Consider the following 16,869-nt stretch of genomic DNA (forward strand, 5'->3'; position numbering starts at 1 on the left):
ATCGCCGATTGCAGACAAGGAAGGATTTAAGAAGATCAGGATGACTTGCACTTTATCCCAGACAGAACACGATCTGGATTATGCTTGGGTCGGTACCTGCTGCATTGAAGATTCCAGCAGTGGAGAGCTGAGTGAAGCAATCAATCCCATGTTCAAGTAGTAACAAGAAGCACATGTATGCTTTTCCTTTCTTGCCGACCTGGAGGAAGACGGTGAGACTCTGGCAGGCTATAGATGGGTTGGCCGAGCGTGGGCCTTACAAGAGCCCATCGCGCCTAAGCCAATGCAGTCTTTCGAGGGAATTGGGCATGTCGTGAGCCTGTGTTGTGAGATTGTACAGATTAGTGGCGTCAGCGAGGATATGTTGACAGGCCGCAGGAGCCTTCCGAAAGTAGCAGTTGCTGTATATATCTCATGGGCATGCCTCCGAAAAGCAACTAGGGAAGAAAACATAACATACTGTTGGCTTGGAATATTCGACGTCAACATGGCAATGCTTTACGGAGAAGACTCTCAAGCCTTCGTTCGATTACAGTTGAATATCATCAAAGGGAGTTCAGCCATGTCTATCTTTGCGTGGACACCTTTTGAAGACGATCTTCCCGAGTACAGTGGCTTACTAGCAAGGCCTCCTGTGCATTTTCAAAAATCCGGGGCTTTATTCGTCTTTGAAAACACAGCGCATAGTTCCAATGAAATCTTGGCTACCAATCAAAGAATACATCTCATGTACTCAACAATGTATTCTTACGGATCTGGCGATCATATTATTTCACTTTACCATCAAGACTTATTGATGCAATTTTCGCTTAGCTCTCTCAGAGTCTCCAATTTTTCAAATTCCACGAGGATCATGCTCCGTCCAGTTGGACCGAATTCTCTTCGTACGAGCATGCCCTCGGATTCTTTACAATCATGACGCAGTGAACACTAGTGTTCCCGTCATAGCGTCCGTACATACTGCCAGGATGCTGTCCAAACAACAAGCCGTGTCTATGAGCAGACGGCTAATATGTATCCGCGATCCGAGAAATCTCGTAGATTCATCTGTTTTCCAACTGTCAGCCGCCAGCCACTTGGCTGCTGGAATCCCCAGGAACAGAGGTTCTGTGCAGGATACGCAGGAAGTTTCTTAGAACTCTTGAAGTTGTACTTGTTCTGGGAGCATTTGCTCTTGAGATTTGTTCTCATCTGTCCCTTTGACAGCTCCAGAGCCAGATAGCCGTGGTGCTTTACCTTGGTGCTTTGTCCTGGTGGTCGGCTCAAGTTGGCAAAACGACATGCTCGCTGATCAGAGAAGAAACACTTCCTATGATCAATCGTTCTTTCAATACAGAGGGAGATGACCCATTCCCTAGGAAGGATCATCGGAACTTTTGTAACCCGAATTATACTATTACCAGTAGCTGCGGAACCAGTAGATGATAGATTTCCCGAGTATCAGTCATTTTACATACATCTTGGACGAATAGGTGAAGTTTTAATGGTAGAGATGAATCTACTTAGTCATTGTTGAGATGTTCAGTCTGAAGCAAGCAGTGCTTCATAGCCTTCCAAAAGAGCTCTGACCGAGCCGCGAGCTCACGCTTCAGGTTCATCTGGTCCAATTTGCCATAAAACACACGCTTGAAGATCAAAGTGCAACAATCATGATATCTTTAATCGCTTGGTTTATGCGCTCTACACATTGGATCTTCGATCGATTTTTTGTTCAGGAATAACTTGCTTACTTCGCATGTATCGACAGTTGGAAACTTTAAAAATCATTGTTCTAAACGGCTCAGAGGATTTGAAATAACAATTGGCAGTTAGGGAGTCCTGACTACGGCTTGAAAGGTACTTTTGAGCTCTTGGTCACAGTAGCTGAGCTCGCCTGAAAGTGCGCTCGTCTGATGTGTTAAAAACAGCTCAGAAGCCACAAACTCCAGTTGCGTTTATACAACAGTAAAGGTTCGCGACAATACAGCTCCGATAGACTCAGCACAGATTATACGTTAGAGGCTTATGTTCATTCAGGCGTTAATTGTCAACTCCACGATTGCGCAGCAACTTCGTGGCGAAGCAAATTATGAGAGCTTCATGGACAGGCAAGTTATAACTTAATTCTCAGGTAAGCGCGTACGCTGACCAGAGAGGCTTTTTCATCTCGAGCTACTGATATAGCCATGCTCACACGAGTTTTCCCAACGCCGAAACTGCTCCTTTCCCGGAGGCATTAGCTTGTCTGCCTTCTAGGATATGATATTGACGTCCAATCATGATAGAGTAGCAGAGGAAGATAAATGAACATCGAGCTTCAATACATTACAGTTAAGAATATCGACTAATAGGGATAGCTTTCGTAGAAAAATTGCCGATCAAATCACTCTTGAAGATGGCAAAGGTCTGTGGATGATTCTCGCTTGCAAAGGGGTTCGCTAAACATCGGAGATCGCTGGATTCTCGCCTAAGTCCGGACAACCCCCTGAAATCGACTGTTTGCAGCCCGACGTCATACCGGCCTGGCATGGGGTAAAGCCGTGTGGGTGCCGGCTGACTTAGATATGAAGATATATTTCAAAGCTACGCCGTACGCCAGGCGTCGCGCTTGGATGGTTAGAGGCACTTATCAGCTAAGTAGACACCGACTTTCCGTGGCTTGTGAAGCCGAGAGGTATTTAGTACCGTACTCCTCGCGTACACATGGTTTATGATTTCCATCCCCCTCTGCTCTCACGTTCCACCCTTCTTTCTCAAAATCAGTTCTTTACCCCTTAAAGCTCACCTATGTAGCAAAATGTCCAATCTCCCACCACCCCGCCTAGTAATTGCCTCAAACACCTCCACCGGCCAATCCACCATCTCCTCTGAAAGAACGCTCACTCCCTATCACCCATTCGGACCGCAAGCAACAGGCTTCACAACGCTATTCTCTACCTCATCCTTCCCACCATCCAACATCGCTCCGCCACTCTCCTCAAGCACCACATCAATCCCTCGACCTGGGGATAACGGAACCGTATTCTGCACGTCCGATGTTCCGCCTAACACGACGAGTGCGTTTCATAGAACGAGAACGCTAGATTACATGGTTGTTTTGAAGGGAGAGATTGTGTTGAGGGTTGATGATGGGGATGAGATAAAGATCGGGCAGGGAGAGATGTGCGTTCAGAGAGGAAATATACATTCTGTACGTTTTGCTCCTGATTTCCTTCTGTTTATCTTTTCATATTTTCAGTGTTTCCTTTTTATATTTTTCCTTGGTCCATGTTACTAACTGCTGACTCAGTGGATCAACAAAACTGATCAATGGTGTCGTATGCTATTCGTAATGTTAGATTCGGAACCAGTGACATTAGAAGACGGTAACGTGCTGGAAGATGCATTCTTCCCACATAAGCCAGCCTCATGAGTCATGATAGGGCTTTGGAGAAGTTTCCGCATTTCGTGGAAGGAGCAGAGTTCTGGAGCTGTTAAAGAGTTGTCAAATCAAGTTCGGCAAAATGGGTGATCAGGACCTTGAAGATCGTCTGTGTATGCTCAAGGTGGACAGAGCAGTGATCATGTGGAACAGCCGCAATTGTTCACACATCAAATTTAGAAGACAATTATTGATTTCTACCCGTTGGGCCATATTTAGGACCAGTTGTAATCCTTCCAATCACGCATCGGCTTGAGAAAATACCTTATCCAGATATTTAAGGTCCATTACGTGTTGTGGACTTGGTCCGAGAAGGTGCAGATCGCGCCGCTTATAAGGTAAGATAATCTTTAGGGTCTTGAGTCTCGGAACAAGGTATTAGAAATGTGCTCGCAGTTGAATGTACTGGAGTCTGAGAAGATGATGGGTTCAGTCATCTGGACCAAGCGTTTGAGTATTATGTACGGAGCGCCGCGAGACAAGCAATATGGGTTCAAGGATATTCGGATTCTTAATTCCAATTTGCACTGCATTGTATTGCATGGTTACTATCTCTAACTACTCCAAGCTAACTGTATCTGGCATAGGAGTCCAATCAATACAAGCCAGGAAATTTCGGCTCAACAAAGTTTTCCAAAAGCCATCTCATTTTCATGTGGCTACGAATCCATGATAGCACGATCGAAGACCATACCCAGAATAGGACCAAATTGGAATTTGGCTCAGTTATCATTAACATTCTATTGATTACTTTTCGATCCCACGGACCAGCAGACCAGCAGACCAGCAGACGTCCACTTGCATATAGCTTCCTTCCAAACAAACTCCAGACCAAAGTCCTATCATCTATTCCACATCCCTCACAACATTACGCTAGTCAAACCAACCATTACCACACCCTCCTTTCACGCCATAATCAAATTATGCCAGTGCGAAGTCCTAGTTTATGCAATAGCGAACTTCGACCTCGCTCTCAGCTTGGCTCCAAACACGTAGAGTGCAAACATCCCAATGATACCAATGACGCTCAGACCACCAAGCACACTGACACCCTTTCCAACGCCCAAATTGATGAACAACGGTCTGCCAAACAGAATACTACCACATGCAAACGCACTCCTCAAGAAATCGTTCCCGGCAAACAAGCTAGCTGCGTATTGCGGGTACGAAAGCGGGACATAGACGAAGATACATTGCATGACGATGAAGACCGATGCACCATAGATCGTGATGCCTATCGTGGGTGCGATCCAGTGTATTACTCTATTATCTCTAGCTACTCCTAGCTACTTGTATCTAACGTAGGAGTCTAATTAATATACGTTAGGATATTTCAGCCCCACAGTGTTTTATTAGCTAAAGCTTCAGACGCCGTCTATTCCTAGGTTGACTGCTTAGAGTTATCACTTGTGTATTTCATAGTGATTTGCTGAGCCTCTTCCAGACTCAGAGCATGAACTCCCCTGCTCAAATGGCGTGTCAGACTTGAAGCATGCTTCCAAATGGCTTCGCAAGTCGGTGATCCTGCGATTGGGATCAGGCATGCGGTTGGTCGAAACGGCACTGCCGATGACAGCCTCTGGGACGGTCCGCCTTCTGGCAAGTATGGCTTCTGATCCTTCTGAAACGCGAGCCGATGTCGAAGCTTGAGATGTTGCGTGTACTTGTGCATTTGATCCCACAGGGTCTGCGAAGTGCATCCGGGAAAAGAGCAGTGGATTGGTGGTGCTATGGGACGATGGAATTGCTGTAGGTGATTAGAAAGATCGTTGCGCTTCTGGAAAACCCTATCATTCGTGCATCCGGCAACATGACATGCCTTCGGTTCCCAGATATGATCACCCGCCACGTGCGCTTGGAGAGACGACACGCTCATCAAGACCTTTGTACAACCTTCGCGCGTGCAGGGGAATGACTCCTTTTGCTTCTCTTGCTTCTCTTGCTTCTCTCCGGGTTGTTCTCCTCCGTTCTTACGCGTGCAAGATAGCTGGTGAACCTCCAGGTATTGTTTGCGCTGCGTGGTGTAGGTATCGCAGTTGCTGCAGCGGTACACAAACATCGTTGGATAATCTCTTGAATTTCCCATAGGACAATATTGCGGGAGGTGCTCATCAAGTGAACGGAGGTGCTCTTGGAGTCGGACATTTCGGACACAGTTGATTCTGGACAATGCATTCACAAACTCAGGTCCAGGAAGGGTCAACACGCTGACAGGGCCCTTGGAGACGATGTTCTCCAGGAAGATATCAAGGACCATTGCTTGTTCATCCTCCGCGGCATCCTCGACGTCATCGTAGATCATGGCACACAATCTCTGAGCTGCGGCATCCTCGTCATGCGCTGCTCCATCGGTTGGCGGAGGAGATGGAGCATCTCCGTCAAGCAGGAGAAGGCGTGGGTCGATCAGAGAAGTTGGGACGCTGTCTGACGTCGTCAAGGTGGTGGTGGTGGTGGTGGTGGTGGGTAGTGGTGATGGAACCGACAGTGGCTGGAAAGTACTTTTGGACGAGGACGGTTTGAGTGTCTTGGTGGGTAGCTTTGGGCGTTTCTTCTCAGACTCGATCCAATCCGCCTTTCTCTTGCGATGGATTGCGTCGCCTGCTCTCTGTCGTCCGTTCTTGTCTGTGGGATCGATGTCATGCTCTTCACAGTACAGGGACACTTCAGCCTTGGTGAGCCGCGTCTTCTGAAATCTCTGACCCATCTCGGGTGCCTTTCGACTGACAAACATCTGTGCAGCGCGTGCAGTGTAGTTTTCCCGCTCAACGGGTCCCACGTACTTGTCCGTGGTCCCTTTGAGGTAGCTGCCCATGGAATGACCCGCCGCAACGGCCACCTCCTTGCTTGCAACACCCATCGGGGCCATGGGAGCGGATGGGATTTTCAGATTTGCCAGATCACGAAGTCCACCCCGCCGCACGTCATGCGAGATAATATGCGCTAGCACGCCGGCCACGAGCCCTAGATCCTTCGTGTTCTTGTTGACCTGTCCTGGGCCTGCCGGTTTGTCCCACGCGATGAATGCACTGGACTTGAGGAGTTGGGGAAGGACCGGGCGTTCTGGGTACAGCCACTGGATGGTCCGGTCGCGGCGAAGAGATGCTTGTTTGAGCGTCTCATCTAATGAGGAGGAGAGGTTTCCCGAGCGGAGGGCCTGGATGAGCAGAAGCTTGACCGGGCAGATGACATTCAACGAGGCGTCGCTCAAGGGCTTCAATGGAAGATCTCGATCATCATTCGTCTCGAGTCTAGACCTCTGGTCAGCTTTGTAGCACATCGAATGGAAGGGAGACTCTAACTTCTTGTTCTTCTCGAATCTCAGGGTGCACGTCAATTCGATGTCGTCCAATGCATCTCCATGCTCTGAGAGCTTCATCACCAAATCGCTCCATTGCATGTACTCGGTCGTGTAGCCTTTGCTCAGTGTAATGTCTCCACTCCTGGCAGCCAAGGCCGTCTGAAGCGCAACGCAAAGTACTTTGTGGATGACGATGTCCCATGACAAGCATCCCTCATCCAGTGCTGCCTGCAGCCAGCACCTGCACATCTTCTCAATTATAGCCACGCCCACCCACTGATTGGCTTTACGTCGTCGACCTCGCTCTAGCTTCCCTTCCATGGCCAGTTCGTCAACGACAGCGTCGATCTTGACCGACTCGTGCTTGCTCAGGGTGAAGTTAGGATACTCAAACACTAACGCCGAGCACAGGCGTCCGATCCCTCTCTTGATGCCCTGGCGCATTGGGACGTGAGCATGAGCTTCGCGTGCCTTGATGTGTTTGACCACTGTGTTGATGAAGCGTATGATCATGGTGTAGTCGGGGCCCTTGTTATGGTCGATCCTAATCGAGCAAACTGTCAGCTACTAGTCTCAAGGTCAATACGCAAAGGGTTAAGCAAGCCATGCACTGATACGAAGAGTATGCCATTTAATGACATGTTGACCAAGCCAAGCAGTGTAAGAAGAGCATGCCATGTAATGATAAGGAAAAGCCATGCATTGATAAAAAGAGTAAGCCATGTAATGATAACGGGAAAACATGCAGTGGCAAGAAGAGAAAACTATGCCACGTTTAAAGCAAGCATACAATAGTAAGAAGAGCAAGCCATGTAATGGAAAGAAGAGCAAGCCATGCCATGATAAGGGAAAAGGAAACAAACTTACGTGCTGCGGTTATTCTCTGCGTACTGCTGAATACGATTGAGCCATAGACGCCGACCATACTGCGTTTGGGGGGCACCGCGAGCGTCTGTTAGACCGTGAAGCCTCTTCTTTGATGCGATGCGATCCTCGAAGAGAGAATCTCTCATGGATGCAATGCTCTGGGCGCCCGCATTAGTGAAGCGTTGCACTAACGGGCGAGAATTCAATGTCGGAGGAGTTGAAAGGATCGTCTGCCATGTTTTTCTCTGATGAATAGATGATGATCAGACAGTGTCGGAGGAGGAGGGAGGAGGGGAAGAGGGGGAAATGAGATGAAGAAGAAAGAAGAAAAGGAAAGAAAGGAAGAAGAGAGTGACGTTACTTAGCTACCCGCCCCCCGGAACAGGAAAGAGGAGGAGGGGGGCTTCCTCTTTCCTGTTCTGTACCTGCCTACCTGACAGTTCCCCTCAAAAATTTCCCCGAACTGCTGACTTACTCTCAAATTTTGAAAGATAGTTAACACCTTTGCAGTACGTAGGATCATTCCTATAACTGTAGGTATAATGAAAAGTACTTTTGGGCAAGTGGTTGTTTTCGTGATAAGAACTAATACTTTCCTGCAATTGTCCTCCATCTGGAACATCCTACTGAGCTCTAGCCATGACTTTCTATTATGCAGAAACTACTCGGCCTCCACGGCAGTGGCCCCCGGAGGGAAATTAAACTCTCATAGAAACTCCTGTTTAAACGTTAAGGGAACTTTGATACCGTACCTTATGTATTTCCCTCCGGGGGCCACTGCCGTGGAGGCCGAGTAGGTAGGTAGGTAGTCAATCTACACGTGATATCTCGCTTGCTTAGCTTACCTTACCCTTACTATACCTAATAAGTCGGTCTATAGAATTTATTACTCTCACTTCGATGCCGGACATTTCGAAAACCTCGAAAAAGGAGTAGTACACACCGTATATGATTGCGGTGTAGACATTGACGAACGCGATCGCGGGATCTTTGATTGTGATTTCGATGGGCTTGACGATGGCATCGACGAGGATCTTGGAAGCTGACATTTCCTTCTGGTCGATTTCAGACTGAGAGAGAAGACGATTGTCGCCTGTGAGCTTGCGGAGACGCTTGGCCCGGCGGAGGAGGATATTGGGTGTGGAGGTCTCCGGGAGAAGCATGAACATTACGAGGAAGATGGGTCCGGCTGCCCAAAGGATCTCCCAGAGGGACCATCGCCATCCTTTCGCGGTCACTGCAAAGCCTGACAGAAGAGGGCCAAGAGCAGGGCCGCAGTACGCTGCTGACACCCAGGCGACGAGAGCGTAGGGAAGGTATAGGAGAGAGTACATGTCTTGCATGGTTGCTGCACCGTTGGCAAGACAAGGAGATCCAAAGAATCCCTGGAGGACACGGAGGACGAGGAGACCAGCGAAGTTGTCGACCATGGCGGTTGGCAAGGAGAGGATCGTGAAGAGTGCCATGGTCGAAGCATACACTGGGGAGCGGCCGATGATGGGAATTTCAGAGAGAGGAGCCCAGATCAATGGACCCATTCCATAGGCGAGGACGTATAGGGAAAGGGGCAGAGCGGCATCGACTGGACGGAGACCCCATTTGTGGATTACGCCTTCTTCGCTGGAAGTGTAGATTGCAGAGCCGGTGTAGACGACGAATGTGTATAAACAAATGACTATCGAGACAAAGGCGCGTTTGCCATTGGACCAATTTTGAGGATTCGCTGGATCATCGGTAGTGTACCAGTCAACGAGGATGTTTCCATCGGAGGTCTTGAGGGGAACGATAGGTCTAGTTTCTGTGCGAGCAAGAGAGAGTTCTGCCTCAAGCTCGAGTCTTGCTTCGGTATAAGGTACGGTTTCATGACGGCTCTTCGTTCGACTAAGGGAGAGAGCTTCGACGTCCTTGTCCGCTGGTGTATATGCGGAAGGTTCTTCTCTCTGTGTCTGAGCCTTTTCGAGTTCAGAGGTGTCAACAGTCTCGGAATCACTTGACGAAGTGGACTGTGATCGTTGACGTTCAGCTCGCTCCTGGGTCCCTCGGGTATTGGTCCTGGTGGCAGCAACCGTCTTTTTCTCTGACGCGTTGAGAAGCGCGTTGTATGTGGCTGGGAGTTCGAATCCCTCTTTTTCTTCTGGATATTGGAGATACCTGCCTTTGGTGACCCAGCGAATGATTTGGCCCAGTGGGGCTTCTCTCAGCAGTTCCGCCATGATTGGGGATTCCTGGGGCTTCGTTTCAGGTTGTGCTTGGAGAGGAAAGACAATATTGAATGAGCAACGCTGCCAAGGGATGAAGATGAGGCTGAGAACAAAAAGTTCGAAAGAGACGGGATAGGTCAGACTGAATCTGAAGCGAGGATGCGAAGAGGAGAATGAAATTGAAATGGTTGCAAGAAAGCGAATATAGGCAAAGCTCCAATACCTATATACCTTCTACTCGCATCAAGCACTACTCGGCGCTCTCCCATTCTGATATGAGGTCCTAGCCATACCTCCGTTCAAGGGTTATTCCGCCGCAAGTAAGCAGCCTTCCTGACAAACGCACGTTGGCAGTTATCGCCGAAACCACCAAATGAACTTGCACTCCAGGATCCAATCACGAACTGACTTACTGTAGCCCAGTATGAAACGGATGTTGAGAAGAAGGCTTGCAGCTATGCAAGCGACGTCGACAGCCCGTCCACGGATGTAAGCAATGGTGGCTTGCGCTCGCTTAGGCGAATTACAATTCGATGGCGTGTTCAGGATGCCGCAGTCTGCTGAATAATGAAATCTAGCGATGAGGCAGAATGGCAGCGTCCTCAGTGAGACGGGACTTGCTTTAATTTGTCAGTGCGGCATGCCCTTTGATTCGCAGACCCCTGGTTTGGCGTGCATTTGGGGTGAGATTGGAGAGACGATTGATTACTGAACTGGACTGAACTGGACTGAACTGAACTGAGCAGTGGAATTCCATCAAACGACAAAACCTTGAGTGGTGAGATTTGGACCGCCGTCTGACCGTCGAATGCGGATGAAGACCATGGACGTCTACGAGTAATTAGAAATAATCGGGGTGCGGAATAATTGTTACAGTAGGGCTTGGTCAACTTAACTTACAGTACAGTACTTGATCGGAGATCCAGCAACAGGTGCAGGTGCAGGTGCTGAGTTTGACGGGTGGCCTTTGGATGGTCCTCACGGTAAGGTGAGGTTGGTGCACTGTGAAAGGCGCATCCGCATATTCGACCAGGGCTCGTAAGCATACATACAGTAGCTAGGTAAATTACGGTAATTCACAAAGTCAAAGTCGAACGATGGCATGGCGGAGACATTTGATCATTGGCCTTCTCTTTCTTCGACCAGTAGCAACATGCGCCATTGCTGCGCGTTGGCCCTCCATGTGAAGAACTTCGTGATCATGGTGTGATATGGTATGGTATGGTATGTTGCGAAAGACCACCTCAAGCGCAGACAAGGCAGCTTTGGCGAAAAATCCCTTCCGTTTCTTCTTTGGGGCAATGCTCATCACATGACTGGGGTATTGGAATCTACCTGGAACCTACCTACATAGGTCCCTTAAAATACCTTGCCTAAGGTACCTTACAGACCTCATTTTGGGCTTAATTATGCGCAGGATCACGTCCTGAATTCGAGATCTCAGCCATAGGTATATGCACTAGACCGGTTTCTATCATGTCTTACGTTCTGCGGAAGGTACGGTACCTAAGCTACCTTAGGTAAGTATTTGGAGAAGACATGAATCGATATAGATACAGCATCGAAATCGATGACCAGCATGTCCTACCTAACTGTTCCTCGGATATTCACCCCAACAGATGCATGCCGCGATCAAAGTGGCGATGGAATCCGGAGGCACGTCGATCCAGAAGTTGGGATTTCATCCTAACGGTCATCCTCAACCGCCGATATAACCATACACAGGATACACCTTCGCATTGGTCCAGGCTGAATAGAAACTTTCCGGCTCTCTGATTTCATCCCAGTTCAGATGATACATCTTTTGCCGCTGCGCATCATAGTGATCCGGCTGTCTATGGTCCAATAGCTTCTCTGAGAATCTGGGAAAGGCATTCGCTTTCCTGTTTCCGGAAGTCCCCCTGATCTCATACACGATGATCAATTCCTTCAACCCAGTCATGGCTCGGACCGTAGACTCCAGCGCCTCGAGTAAATGAGCTCGCGGTCCCCATACGCGATGCTCGTCGAAATGCCAGTGAAGAGCATGACTGAGAGCCAACAAGCGGATCCTGCCCGCTAACTCACTCTCACGCAACGTAGGAAGATATCTCATTAGGTCCCTTTCCGTCCATCCTGATAATATCATCGTATCAGTCTCAGTGTTGAAACGAGATTTGGCGACGTCGACCATGGGATATAAGGAGTGGACCAAATCACGGGACTCCTCATTCACGTGCAAGGCAATTGGGAGGCCACCTCGGTTCCAAAGACTAGGTGTGTGCCAGTCATTCACAGGGAGCAGACGAGGCGGAAATGTGTGCGTCCATATCTTGCGGCGGAGTTCTGGTGGTAGGAGGGAAAAGATCGTGAATTCCCTGTCTAGCGGCGGGGTTGGCGATGGAGATGGCGAGGCTTGACGAGACTCAGAAGAGGAGGAATCAGAGCCTGATGCAGAAGCTGAAGCTTCATTTTCAGAATCTGAAATGGAATGTTCAGACATGTTAATTGTTTTGGTAGGCGTGTTAACGAGGTCAGGAAAGATGATGACAAAAAGATGTACTTACCAGAGGGTGAAGTGGGGCGAAGCTACCAACTTGGCATTGATGCATTGATACTGCTGTGCCTCGGCAAAATTATCATTTATTTAGGCTGTATCTCGAAATGTTTCAATATGAGACGTTTGCTCTCCGAAGAGCGGAATTTCTCCTCATGTTTTTTTCCCATGAGTATCCCACGTATGATTAAGTGATGCAAGACGAAACATGGCCTGCGAACCTGTTCACCTAGCCTTGATTGACCGTTCGAGCGAAAATAAGACATAAAAAGACCGGCGCTGGATTCCAATGGAATATATCCTGCTTCTGATAACTTTTCTGGCTTTGTTATCAACCTAAAGGTATTGTGTTGGTGCTGAATGCCCACCACCAAGTCTCTCGAGCTCACTTCTCCAGACTTTCCTCGGAATACTCATTATACTCTTGTCCTCCCATGCATAATAATGTGCGTTTCATCCTCAGACCCATCAATGCAAATAAACATCTTCCCAATGGCGCTTGCAAATCGGTGTGATACTCCAGAAAATATCCCTCAACATGTGCATCCAGCTCTCGATTTTCTCGTAGTGCTCAGCAATACCGGCATGATAAGGTGGAGGAGTTTCTTGTAGCCTCTGCTCTACAGTCAAATATTTTCCCCATTCTCGGAAGACCAGCTTTGACAACAGGCGACTTTCCAGGGACAGGATAATCGAGTCACTCAAGACATTTATCTCACGATACCTCAACATGTCTTCTCTCGAGAACAGGTGAGGCGTTCATCCTAAGGTAACTATCAACATGCTCCAAAAGCTTTTCCAAGAGGAGGGTCCACACCCGTCCCTGCCTTCGACCTCGCGGTGAATCTTGTTTCCGGTAGCTTTGTGCTCAAAATCGTATAGAAGTTCAGAAGCAGTTCAAGCGAAGAATTTTGATACTCACAATCATCCCACACCATGCTTAGTATAAGTTTCTATGTAATGGACTGGACCTGTGGGATATACATCCATCCTTCATCTGGTGTGGATTCCTCGCAGGGTACGGCATATGCTTCCCTCTTCTCTGGCGTTTCCTCTACCAGACCGAAGTCACTCCAGACCAGCTTAAAAGAAGGGGGCATACGGTGATTGCATTTTGGAGTGCGTCGTACCACGTCGAAGAATGGGCATGCTCAAGGCATCACCCGTTGATACATCAGTGGGCTATTCGTCACGACCTGAGGCTGTCCGTTACTTTCACTACTACCTGGCTCGGCGTCTCTGTTGACGCAGCTGGGATCGAGAAGAGCGTTGGTACGAAAGAGACGGCTTTTGGAGCTGTCCATTATCTCCTTGTGCTTATCGCCTTGGCAACGACCCCTGAGATTGCCGCTCAATTGAGTATTTTGAAGGGATAAGACCAACGCAAATTTACTGTAAAAACAAATCTTCCAACAAATGATTGGGGAAAATGTATGATTCATATGATCTGCGCTCCTCCACCTGAAAATAAACAACATATCCACAAGCTCCCATCCACAGTATAACATTCCCAAACAACCCACCACCCTACTGGCGTGGCTCTTGACAGGAATTAATGATAACTGGGCTTCGATCATGACCCTATCAGTAGGACAAGTCTTGCGAGGTCATGTCGCTTCCTACCGCGTCATTAAAGTCCTGAAGCACCCGATTGTATACCAAGCTCAAATCGTCCCCTTTGGGAACGAAGATGCGTCACAATCCTTAAGATTGTAAGAAGTTGCGTTCTCTGACACCGCAGATGGTCATCGCTGATATGTCGTAGAGCGGCGATCAAGCACTTCCCAGAAGAAATGAGCAAAAGCCAATACAACCGCGAACTTCACAACTATTCGTTCCAAAGCATCGCGAATTCCCCTTTTATTCGATCTATGGTCGACACTATTGGACATGACGGAAATGCAGCTTCCTCAACATTAGGACAGCCACAATGCATGGTATTTGAATGGATGGATACGGATTTGTGGCAGTTGCCATCGAAACCCTTTCGAAATGGTTCAGAGCTTCCCCGCATCGTAGCCAGATCATTGCTCGAAGCTCTAGTCGTGATTGACAGTGAACATGGTGTTCATACGGATGTAAATCCTAACAACGTTTTCGTCTCTGACGTGCATACGCCTTTGCCTGTTGCGAAGCTAGGCGATCTGGGGAACTGTGAGTGAGGATGAAGCTGAGAATCTAAGAGAAGAAAGTTGATGATTATCAAGTAATGTCTGCTGGCCCTATGCTTGAAGTCCGATTTCAAGTATGACTATTACTATCTTTTAATGGAGGAAGAATCTAATCGTTGGGTATTGCAGGGCGTGGTTATTCGAGCCCCAGAGGTTTGGATTGACCTTCCTATAACGCCAAAAGCCGATATTTGGAGTGTTGGTGTAACAGTAAGAATTTCCTCAGATATGATAACAAAACAATGCTAAATATCTCCAGCTTGCGCATTGGCTGGCAGGCAAAACCATCTTCGGTCCCTCGGACAAGACTATTGAGGACTGTGTCAATCACTGGTGTATTGCCAAGCTTATGAGGCTGGTGGGACCAATTCCCAAACCAGATTCTGCAAAAATGGAAATCGTGGATGAGTTTGCCCTGGCGGAGTATCTTGCGAGCGATAGTTTCGTTCGTCCTGACACCGGTATTGAACAAAAGTTCATAAGTGTGGGGACAATTAGACAAGAGTTGGAGAAAGTGGAGGGGCCGATTGACCCACAATGCATTGACTTTACCGAAAGTCTTCTGACGGTTGATGTGGACAGGCGACCAAGTGCAAGAGAAGCGTTAAGCCATCCTTGGTTTCGAGGAGAAGAAAAGGAAAAAGATTCGGATTGATCTGTCGACTAGTACTAATAGTATGACCGCTAATAGTAATCAAAATAAATTTATCAGATAATGGCAGCTGCATTCTCTTGCACCTCTCTGACGATTTCCCCAATCGCTCGAAAACCGATGTCCTTGAAATACTTCTCTTTCTGCCTGTCCATCTTCTCAAAAGGCAACTTGCTCGTTCCAATAAAAGTCTGCAAATTGAATTGCGCAATCATCTGCTCCTCTTCATTTCCGTTCTCCGCAACACTCTCCAGCTCCTCCTTCGCAACATGCGACACTTTCAGGCCCTTTCCCCACGGTGTCCCTGCAAGCAAGTCTCGAATACGATTCCAAGTCGTTCGTTCTCCGTGAGCATAGATGATCGGTTCCCACTTCTCAGTGGTGAGACACAGTGCCACGATCGCCTTGCACATATCTCTCGCGGTGGTGAAGTCCATCTCGTCGTTTCCTGTACCAGGGATCACCATCTCTCCTTTTTCGAAATCAACGGGGTATGCAGGACCCATGTTCTTGAGATAGCGATTGCGTGAAGGGACTTGATAATCTGATAACCAGCCTATGTTCAACAAGGTCCATTCCACGTCAGTCTGACGTTCGAGGGCTTGGCGAACAGGAATGCGGTTGAACGAATAGAATTCTGGAAGGTCAGGGAAGGAGTCCAGGTTGCCTCCGAACTCAGAGGGGATGAAACGTTTGCACTTCAAGGAGTTCTGACAGGCGATTAGAAGCTTGCGTTGGATATCCGCGAGTTCCATGGTCCAGTCTGCCAAGGTTGAAACGAGGACATCACTATCTGAGATTGCCGCATCCAAGGAGGGTTGAGAAGTGAAATCGACGACCTTGAAGGTCAGATCTGGATGATCCAAGTTCGGGAAGTCTGGCTTGGAGCGCCGGGAGAGGACGGTAACCTCTAAGGAAGCTCCGAGAATTTCTTCGGACAGGTAGTGGGCGATGTCGCCAGACCCTGCGATTGCGATGCGCATCTTGTAAAGTGGATGGTACGGGAAGGAATGGTGCTTCTTAGGTTTGGAATGGAATTGTATGAATGTTGCCAGCTTTATGTAGGCAATGGACTTTGTCTTGCAATGGCACTTTATACACAAATCACGAAACAAAAATACGGGACATCAAGGTCGATTTCAAAGCACTTGGCTCAAATTACTAGCCTCAAAGAAATGTGATTTAGTGGCCTCGAAAGTTTAAAGCTTCGGCCGTAAAATGATGTAGGTTTAGTTGAGCTTGTGCAATTGTTTTGGCCCGCTGCACCGCTTCGGCGCATGATCTTTGCATTGTTAGTTTAAGGTATTTGCGCCACCAAAATTTGCAATCAGAATAATCCGCAGATATGAGATGGCCTTGCCAAATATGTTTGAAAGCCAAGACGCGAACTGCGGTGGTCGGGACAATTGTTTGTTTTGCTCGTCAACGCCAATCCGGGGATCTGGAACCCGAGAAGGCCGAGCTAGCTTGCCATGCTCTGTTCGGAGTAACCATTATCCCATTTCGGATCTCAAATTATACATTTGTATATTTTTATGCAAGTACTAGGAGTCTATGGGAGGCGAGTAAGTAAGATTCGTAATTAAGATTGGAATCTGCGAATTATTAAGCTTGAATCACCAAAGTCAACAGTCGGCCCACTTTCTAAGCGAGCATCTAAACATCCACCTGCAATCACTTCATCACCACCGCACATTCAGCAGGGGACCCTCCAGGCAGAACAAGAAGCCGCATCCAGCTCGCA

At 48.1% G+C, this 16,869-nt stretch overlaps 7 protein-coding genes across 7 annotated transcripts; 2 read left to right on the forward strand and 5 right to left on the reverse strand.

Moving 5' to 3' along the window:
• Nucleotides 1-2,689: 2,689 nt before the first annotated feature.
• Nucleotides 2,690-3,391, forward strand: ONS95_000956 (uncharacterized protein; the record flags this gene model as incomplete). Its single annotated transcript, XM_058494136.1, has 2 exons — nucleotides 2,690-3,169; nucleotides 3,269-3,391. 2 exons carry the CDS (start codon nucleotides 2,690-2,692, stop codon nucleotides 3,389-3,391), a joined length of 603 nt encoding a protein of 200 aa, XP_058364339.1.
• Nucleotides 3,392-4,344: 953 nt separating this feature from the next.
• Nucleotides 4,345-4,599, reverse strand: ONS95_000957 (uncharacterized protein; the record flags this gene model as incomplete). Its single annotated transcript, XM_058494137.1, has 1 exon — nucleotides 4,345-4,599. One exon carries the CDS (start codon nucleotides 4,597-4,599, stop codon nucleotides 4,345-4,347), a length of 255 nt encoding a protein of 84 aa, XP_058364340.1.
• A 182-nt stretch (nucleotides 4,600-4,781) lies between these two features.
• ONS95_000958 (uncharacterized protein) lies at nucleotides 4,782-7,984 on the reverse strand (the record flags this gene model as incomplete). Its single annotated transcript, XM_058494138.1, has 3 exons — nucleotides 7,566-7,984; nucleotides 6,700-7,242; nucleotides 4,782-6,648 (listed from the first exon to the last, which is right to left on the reverse strand). The coding sequence occupies exons 1-3, from the start codon at nucleotides 7,709-7,711 to the stop codon at nucleotides 4,782-4,784; spliced, it is 2,556 nt and encodes an 851-aa protein (XP_058364341.1). The 5' UTR covers nucleotides 7,712-7,984.
• A 417-nt stretch (nucleotides 7,985-8,401) lies between these two features.
• On the reverse strand, nucleotides 8,402-9,778 carry ONS95_000959 (uncharacterized protein; the record flags this gene model as incomplete). The annotated part of the gene is made up of 1 exon (XM_058494139.1): nucleotides 8,402-9,778. The coding sequence occupies one exon, from the start codon at nucleotides 9,776-9,778 to the stop codon at nucleotides 8,402-8,404; it is 1,377 nt and encodes a 458-aa protein (XP_058364342.1).
• A 1,687-nt stretch (nucleotides 9,779-11,465) lies between these two features.
• On the reverse strand, nucleotides 11,466-12,248 carry ONS95_000960 (uncharacterized protein; the record flags this gene model as incomplete). The annotated part of the gene is made up of 1 exon (XM_058494140.1): nucleotides 11,466-12,248. The coding sequence occupies one exon, from the start codon at nucleotides 12,246-12,248 to the stop codon at nucleotides 11,466-11,468; it is 783 nt and encodes a 260-aa protein (XP_058364343.1).
• A 1,925-nt stretch (nucleotides 12,249-14,173) lies between these two features.
• On the forward strand, nucleotides 14,174-15,128 carry ONS95_000961 (uncharacterized protein; the record flags this gene model as incomplete). Its single annotated transcript, XM_058494141.1, has 4 exons — nucleotides 14,174-14,456; nucleotides 14,510-14,547; nucleotides 14,603-14,683; nucleotides 14,733-15,128. 4 exons carry the CDS (start codon nucleotides 14,174-14,176, stop codon nucleotides 15,126-15,128), a joined length of 798 nt encoding a protein of 265 aa, XP_058364344.1.
• A 53-nt stretch (nucleotides 15,129-15,181) lies between these two features.
• On the reverse strand, nucleotides 15,182-16,108 carry ONS95_000962 (uncharacterized protein; the record flags this gene model as incomplete). The annotated part of the gene is made up of 1 exon (XM_058494142.1): nucleotides 15,182-16,108. The coding sequence occupies one exon, from the start codon at nucleotides 16,106-16,108 to the stop codon at nucleotides 15,182-15,184; it is 927 nt and encodes a 308-aa protein (XP_058364345.1).
• Nucleotides 16,109-16,869: the final 761 nt, after the last annotated feature.

The sequence above is a fragment of the Cadophora gregata genome (assembly GCF_030347475.1).
Source record: "Cadophora gregata isolate MNR1 chromosome Unknown scaffold_1, whole genome shotgun sequence".
NCBI lineage: Eukaryota > Fungi > Ascomycota > Leotiomycetes > Helotiales > Ploettnerulaceae > Cadophora > Cadophora gregata.